Below are 7,675 nucleotides of genomic sequence, written 5' to 3'. Positions count from 1 at the left end.
TGAGCACATTGAGGCTCAGACCAAGCATCTAATCCAAACTCCCACTGCTATTCCGCCATGGCGCTGCTTAGACAAGGTCCTGGGATCTGAGCGCCCCATGCTTTTTTCCTTCTGCGGGACTGTGTTGGAGAAGGTGGGCAGCAAGAGATCAGGAAAGGCAGCCACCCAGGCTACCCCATCACCCCAACTCTGTCACCAAAATCCCTCCAGAGTCCCTGTTCCAGCCTGCATTTGGAGAGGGTGCAGCTGGTGTTGGTCAGGGCAATAAAGTGGAAGAGGCTCAAGGGAACCCAGGGAACATGGAGGTTCTCTTCAATGCAAGTTTAAGGGTCAAGTTTAAGTAGTCTGGATGAGAGGAGGAGCCAGTGGGGGGCTCCGAGGGCCTCTCCCCTGCCACCTCTGATGGACAGCAGCTTTGATCCCAGGGTCTGAGCTCATAAATAACGTCCCCAGTGCGGGCACCCTGGGGCTTCTCCACGGGCGGCTGGCTGACAGCAGGGCCTCCGTGGACAGCCCCAGCACCACTGCTGCGGGCTGTGATGGGTTTATGGCCAGTCGGCCAACAGTAGTTACCTCAGATTTATCACCCTTCTACACAGGCAGAGGGAGCCGCTAAAGGCTGCCAGAGAGCCCTTAAATCACCATAATGGGAAATGCTGTCGGAGGGAGCAGAGGGCAGGTAGGTAGGAGCCATCCTGGGGGCTTGGGCTTCCCACTGGCTCCTTGGGTTACAGTCCCTCCAGAGGATGGAAAGCTCTGGAGCCCAGTGGAGCCAAGAAGCTCCCCAGGGAAGAGAGCCAGGAAGGACCACGGGAAATGAGCCAAGAGAATGAGGGTGCCCAGTGACTGCTGGGCTGGGCTGGGCTGGGCAGAGACATGCGAGTGCAGGGACCCAGCACCCGAACAGCTAGACACTTGACTGGGAGAAGCAGCTCGCTGCCATGACAGAGCCTCTGGTAGCATGACCATCTGCAAGCAAAGCTGTTTGGAGCAACCCTATGTGTGTGTGCAGACATCTGTGCCCGCTCTCGGGGGGTGACTGTCCAGGGGTCTAGATCAGCAACAAGGTACACATGTGCAGTGAGGCCATTTGCCATTGCACTTGAGCACAGGGCTGGGTAGGTGTGCCTGGGAATTACCACTGCAGATGTTGGCAGGCAGGTGCAGGGTCAGGACATACTCCACATAGTAGGTTCCGGGTCCCTGTCCACGCCTGCGCACTGGGTGAGCCTGGATAAATACAGGAGAAAGAAGACATGGGGAAGAGGATGCCTGGGTGGCTCAGTCGGTTAAGCATCTATAGGCTCAGGTCATGATCCCAGAGTCTTGGGATCAAGACCCGCACTGGGCAGTGAGTCTGTTTCTCCCTCTCCTTCTGCCCTTCCGCCTGCTTGTGCTTCCTCTCTCCCTCATTCTCTATTCAAATAAATAAATAAAATATTAAAAAAAAAAAAAAACACGACACGGGGAAGACAAGGAGAGGAGCCAGTGGTGGCATTCACTAAGACACCTAGGAATGACTGAATGGGATGAGAAGAAAGGGAAGCAGGGAAGAGGAATGGTGCAGAGACATAACGAACAGAGAGAGAGCCAGCTAAAATAAAGTGCCCAGATGTCCACACAATGCAGTCGATTCAGCCCCAAATGTGGTCAGAAAGAACAGGAGGGAAAGGGTAGGGGAGAGGTACAGCAAGAAACCCAGAAAGGAAGGAGAGGAGGCAGGTGACCCAAGAGGGGCGGAAAGGGGCAAGGTACCCGGCAGGAACGCCATGAGCTCCAGAGGAACCCACACCTGGGCTTTGTAGCCGCTCTCACCTCAGCTGGCTCCTTGAGCGGCTGGCTCAGCAGCCCCACCTCCCCCAGGGCAGCCTGCCCTTGGACCACTCCCCTGCCGCAGGCTGGCACCCACTGACACTCAGCTCAGAGCACAAGGAGTGCCGTCCAGTCTGGGGCAGAGAGATGAAAAACAAGCAGAGAAGGGGATCTGATCTCCGATATCCATGGGCTGATGTGCATGTAGGTGCAGGGGGGCCCCTGCAAAAGACAGCTGCCACCCAGTACCCAAACGTGCGCACCCACCTGTCCAGTTCCTTGTCCCTGTGCATCCCTTGAACACCCCGTCCCACATGAGCCATTAGATCTCTTCCTGCAGCCCTAGAGGTTCTGGGCTTGGCTCAGCAAAGCCTTCCTTTGCAGTCCTTGAATTTGCTGTGTGGGATCTTTTGGCTAGGCTGCCTGGGTGGAGCCAAGGACCCTGGGCTCCAGGAGCCTGAACTCCACAAGGCAAGGACTGGACCCTAACACAGCAAATGGCACAGAACCTCCAGCTCGCTCTGCACACCTGGCTCTGCCCCTGTAGATGCCACCTTGTGGGTCTGAGGTATAGGAGCTGTCTTTGTGTTTGTAAGTGTGCACCTGGGTGTGTCTGTGTGGTTCCAGGTGTCCTGAGGCACAGAGCAAGGTCAGAAGCTGGGTGCACTAAACCAGGTGACATTTCTCCAGGCATGACATGGGGAGCCTAGGTGTGAGGAAGAGTCCCTCACGTCTCCTTTGACTGCCCTCCTTTCCCATCCTTCACTGGCTCCTATGCTACCTCCTCCCGGAAGCCTCCCTAGGCTTGGCTGGATCCATCACAGCCCCGGGGCAGAAACTAAACCTTTAGTGCATTTATTATCAATGATTTCCTTCATAAATGCAAACCTATGTACCATACCCCAATGTAGGGGACAGGATGCAAGGTGGCCCCCCACGATCTCTCTCTCCTGGTGTCTATGCCTTTGTGAGATCTCTTTCCCAAGAATGTGGGTGGGACCCATGACTTGCTTCTAACAGAATCAGGCATCCAGGGGCTCTGCTGCACCTGGAACATTGTTAACCCCCTCTTTCTCCAACATCTACAAGAATTTCCATCCTGGGGGCGCCTGGGTGGCTCAGTGGGTTGAAGCCTCTGCCTTCGGCTCAGGTCATGATCCCAGAGTCCTGGGATCAAGCCCCACATTGGGCTCTCTGCTCAGCGGGGAGCCTGTTTCCTCCTCTCTCTGTCTGCCTCTCTGCCTACTTGTGATCTCTGTCAAATAAAATCTTTAAAAAAAAAAAATTCCATCCTGAAAGACATTCCCTGCCCCATCATTTAGGTCTTGGGTTACAGCAATGTCCCCGTGCCCCCTTCCCCTCAACAACACAACCTCCCAGCTCAAACATGTGCTGTGGCTGGTCGGGAGGGGCTTCCCGAACTCCCTCTGCTGTCCATGCAGCACGGGACGCAAGGGGGCGCGCTTCCTTCTGCCGTCTCAGAAAGGCAGGGCTCCTCATCCACCTGCTTAAATGACCAGCGCAAAGCCCAGAACGTGGTAGGGCCGCTATTAGTGTTTATTGATCGAAGAATAAAGGACTGATAAAATAACCCAGCAAGAGGGATGCCGTGTGTGTTTCCAACGGAAAGACCATTTTGCCAGGAGCCAAGGGATTGAGAGCGTTGGCCTGCAGGTAATGCTTGAAGGAACCAGAAGCCAGATTGCTCTGTGGATAGAAACATGAAACTGGCTGTCCAGAGAGGCTTCCTCCCTGAGCAATGCTCGTGCCGGTAGGGACCTGTGTGCCCGTCCGTGGTGGAAGAGAGGCACTGTGGGGACTTCAGCGGCAGAGCTACATGCCCAGGGGCTGCCATTTAGAAAGAGCACCTTCCCCATAACCATCATCCCTCACCTGGTGAAAGCAGAGGGGGGAGCCAGGAGTCTTCAGCAGGCTGAAGGTACAGGTCTAAATGTGAAATTAGGTGAAACTGGGCCCAGGGAAGGATCTCCGTGGCAGGCAGCCTGAGAGCTCGGGTTCTCCATGCAGAAAAGGGTTCTCACCTATTTCTGGAGGGTCTGCCCCCCACCCCACCTCCTCGTGTAGCACCTGTTGCTCCTGATACCTGTGAGTTCTTCCACCAGAGGACAAAACCTGCCAGTGCAAAATGAGGAACTTGGCATTGAGTGAAACATCCCGGGAGAGGTAATGAAGAGAAGCAAATTCTCGTGAGGTTCCAATGACAGCGCCTGTGCCTCCTGGCCTGTGCTCAGCTCTGGTGGGCAGGGACAGGGGGGGCGGGGAGGGGGGTGTTGGGAAGGGTGGAGTCAGCCGCTGGAGGCAGAGCACCTTTCCTTCCACTCCCTTGGGAGTGGAGTCAGCCACCCTGGGCGCTGGGGACAGAAGCCGTGAGATGTGCCCTCAGCCAGCCCTGACACCTCCGCTAACTGGAGAGAAAACAAGGGCTTCCCCGTCATTCATGCCAGCTTCTCTCAGCAAAACGAATAAAACGGCTCACTTATTTTTATCGCCCACAGATTTCTTAGGAAATGGGCTATTAGTTCCCCTAATGTAAAGATAATAGGCTCGTCCCCCCTGGCAAATGGCACAGCCCCAGCCCAAACACGCTCACGGAACCTTCGGAAAGCCTCTTCTCTGGAGGACGGAGGATGGGAGGAACTGCCTGGGAGTAGGAGTGGAGAGCAACCAAAGAGCAGGCCGGTGGGTGCTGGTGGCAGCCACCCCATGCTGAGTCCTCAGCACCCCCCGGGGAGAGGTCACACCTGACATAGCTCACATCCTCAGAGATCCAACTTCCCTATCCTCTTGGCCCACAGGGCAGGGGCTGGGGCATTGGAGGAGGAGATGCTCATTGGCTGAATGAGGGTCTCTCTGCTATAAAGCAGGCTCACTGAGCCAGAGACCTGGTTTCGGGGGCTCTTCCGGCCATGCCACTGCCCCCTCAGAAGACATCACTCTAGATTGCACATTCTTCATGAAACCCTCACCAACATCTGGCGCTGGGAAGTAGAGGCTGTTAGCATGGCCCTGCTAGTAATCACAGGCTGATGAAAAAGTGAATACAACGCGAAAATTCGGGCTGATGCATGCTTACCCTCCCTCCCTCATTCCACATGGGAATTCCTCCTCTCTCTCCTGCCCTCACACAAGGGGCTGAGACACCATCTGGCATTATAAGACAATTAACATTTAAACAACACATAGTTTAGGGGTACCGACCCCCTCCCCCACCCTGCCCCACATAGTAAAAAATCCACATAAAACGTTTGACTCCCCCTCAGACTTAACTACTAACATGCAACTGTTGACCGGAAGCCTTACCAATAACACAAACAGCCGATGAACACATATTTTGCATGTTATGTGTATTATATACCGTATTCTTGCAATGAAGTGAGAGGAAAGAAAATGTTTTTAAGAAAATCCCGAGGAAGAGAAAATACATTTGCGGCACTGTACTGTATTTATTGAAAGATATCCACCCAGAAGGGGACCTGCGCCGTTCAGACCTGTGTGATTTAAGGCTCAGCTTTCGAGTGGGGGCCCCCTAACAGGTGACAAACGTGGGCATGAGACAGGCTGAGGAAGTTAGTCCAAGTCACGCGTCAAGCCCGTGGCTGAACTAGGACTCAAGTCAGTCACGGGGCCCCCCAAGCCAAGGACAGAAGCTTTCCCGGGGAAGTGGGCCCTGCTGTTCCTTTCAGGAGCTCGTCCTTCATCCCCTGTCCGTCTCCATCACAGGACAGAGCGACTGCAGTAACAGCACATCAGGGACTTGGGCAGACAGGCTCTCAGGGAGCTCCCTGCCCCCTCACACACAGGGTGCGGGCTCCTCAGCCCTGGGCAAGGACTGCTCTCTCCACCAGGACAGAGGACAAGTCTGGCGTTCCTGTTGCCTGCAGAATGGGCCCCCTGCGGGAGCCCAGCACTCTGCAAGGTGGTGGCTTTGCCTGGGTATCTCTCTAGTCACACAGGCTGCTCTCTATTTTCTGTTGCTGCTTTACTTGTCACATTTCTGCCCTGTCTCTCCACCCAGGCCACAGGCTCTGTGGGGACAAGGATGGATGTTGGCAGGTAGCATTCTTGGTCCCGGGGAGCCTGGGCAGTGCTGGGCAGAGGATGGGGGCTCAGAGACATCTACTGATTGCTGAGAATTGGGGTGGGGGGAGGGGGCCGAGGCAAGGGTCTATCACGCTGACCCCAGGGAGTGAGTGTGCAAACCACCTTTTCTTCCCCAAGCCTCAGTTTCCTGCGATTCTTGGTCTGTGTGTGTCTCCCTAAGAATCCAGGCCTGACACACAGAAGGTGCTCTCTTCCCACTCCTGTCTCTGCGAGCTCTGCCCCTTAAACTGTGCAAAGCATAAGCAGACAGCAGGGACAGCCTCATGCAGAGGTCAAGGGGCAGCTACCCAACATTCCTTGTCTCTTGGCTGTCAGATGTCTCGAGGGTCGGTATCATGGTCTGAGGATGGATAGAGATGAACTCACATCATCTGTCTCTCTGTCCCAAAGGAGAAAGAGGGTCTGTCTAAAGCCACGGAGACTCTGGGCAGGAGGTCTGCTGACAGACTGGAAGGTTGCCCCGAAGGGTCTGTCCAGCCTAGGGCGAGGTGTCCAGCCCACCCCTTCAGGACCATCTGCAGGGTGATCAGAACCCCTTCAAGGATGGTGAAGGGGGGTGGACTCACACTATGTTTCAGAGGGGGTACCACGGGCCCCAGAGAGGACAGAGGGGTCTGCAAGCCCTCTGGCTTCTCTAAAGCCCCCCAAGAGGGATTGGGGAGTCACCGGGGAACCACAGAAGGACGAGGCCAGGCGAATTTGAGCATGCAAACTCCAAGTAGGAGAGGCTAGTTTACTGCTCAGCCTTCCCCTCCTCCCTGTCCTCCTCCTCTTTGTCTTTCTCCTCCTCCTCTTTGTCTTGGGGCTCTAAGGTCTCGTCGGCCTCAGGCCCCTTCTCCCCTGTGGGCTCCGCCAGGGGCTCCTCTATCAGGAGGTACCGGGCCAGCTGCTCTAGGTCCCCCAGGCTTATCCTCCGCAGGCGCTCCTGGTGCTCCCGCCGCAGCAGCTGCAGCACCGCCTTGGTGTCGTGGGGCTCGAAGTGCTTGGCCAGGACCAGGCCCAGATGGTGCCACAAGGGCTGGGGCGGGTGGGCCTCCGCGGCCGCTGTCTTTGCCAAGGGCCGCATGATGACATTGATGGAGGCATTGGGCCCGATGCAGTAGTCGGAGAGACGCTTGTCATCAGCCAGATGCTGGCCTCGGAAGAGCAGGTGCTGCCGCTCCTCCGGCACCTGCAGGTGCTCTGACACCAGCTTCTTCAGCATGGCCACACTCTCCTGCCCGGACACCTTCAGGCTGCATCTCCGGCCCAGAAGCAGCTTGACTGTGAGAATCATCGGGCCAGGAATAGAATCAGGAGGGATCCATGCTCCGCGGCTGCCCTGCAGGTTAAGGGCCAGTGCAGAAGACGGTGGTTTCTCCCTATCAATGGAGGGCAGTGGTGCTGGGAGGCCAGGATCGCAGCCCAAAAAGGCAGACATTGGCTAATGCTTCATGACATCACAATGCGGGGGGGTGGGGCTCATTCTGAGTGCGGGACTCTGGAGAACAGAGGGACATTGCGAGCACAGGACATCTTTCCTCCATAAAGGGAGAAAGGAGAGTAGGGTAGGGAGCAGGAGGGTCCAAAAGGAGAGGGTAGGGGAAGGAAACGTGACCTCATTGATTCATCAACACATATGTACTGGGTGCCTTCTTTGCCAGGACCTGTCCCCAAGGAGACATCCGGTCACAGTGGATACTTCCTGCCCTCATAAAGCATTCAGTCTAGTCAGCCGGTTAACATTTATTTGTCAGGTGTC

The 7,675-nt window shown here is 55.8% G+C and overlaps 1 protein-coding gene across 1 annotated transcript; it reads right to left on the bottom strand.

Annotated features, from left to right (window-relative positions):
* Positions 1 to 6,439: 6,439 nt before the first annotated feature.
* UBL4B (ubiquitin like 4B) lies at positions 6,440 to 7,210 on the bottom strand. The gene is made up of 2 exons (XM_059377109.1): positions 6,741 to 7,210; positions 6,440 to 6,449 (listed from the first exon to the last, which is right to left on the bottom strand). The coding sequence occupies exons 1-2, from the start codon at positions 7,208 to 7,210 to the stop codon at positions 6,440 to 6,442; spliced, it is 480 nt and encodes a 159-aa protein (XP_059233092.1).
* Positions 7,211 to 7,675: the final 465 nt, after the last annotated feature.

The sequence above is a fragment of the Mustela nigripes genome, chromosome 14 (genome assembly GCF_022355385.1).
Source record: "Mustela nigripes isolate SB6536 chromosome 14, MUSNIG.SB6536, whole genome shotgun sequence".
Classification (NCBI taxonomy): Eukaryota; Metazoa; Chordata; class Mammalia; order Carnivora; family Mustelidae; genus Mustela; species Mustela nigripes.
Note: the sequence above shows the minus strand (reverse complement) of the source record. Positions and strands in the feature narration are given on the sequence as shown.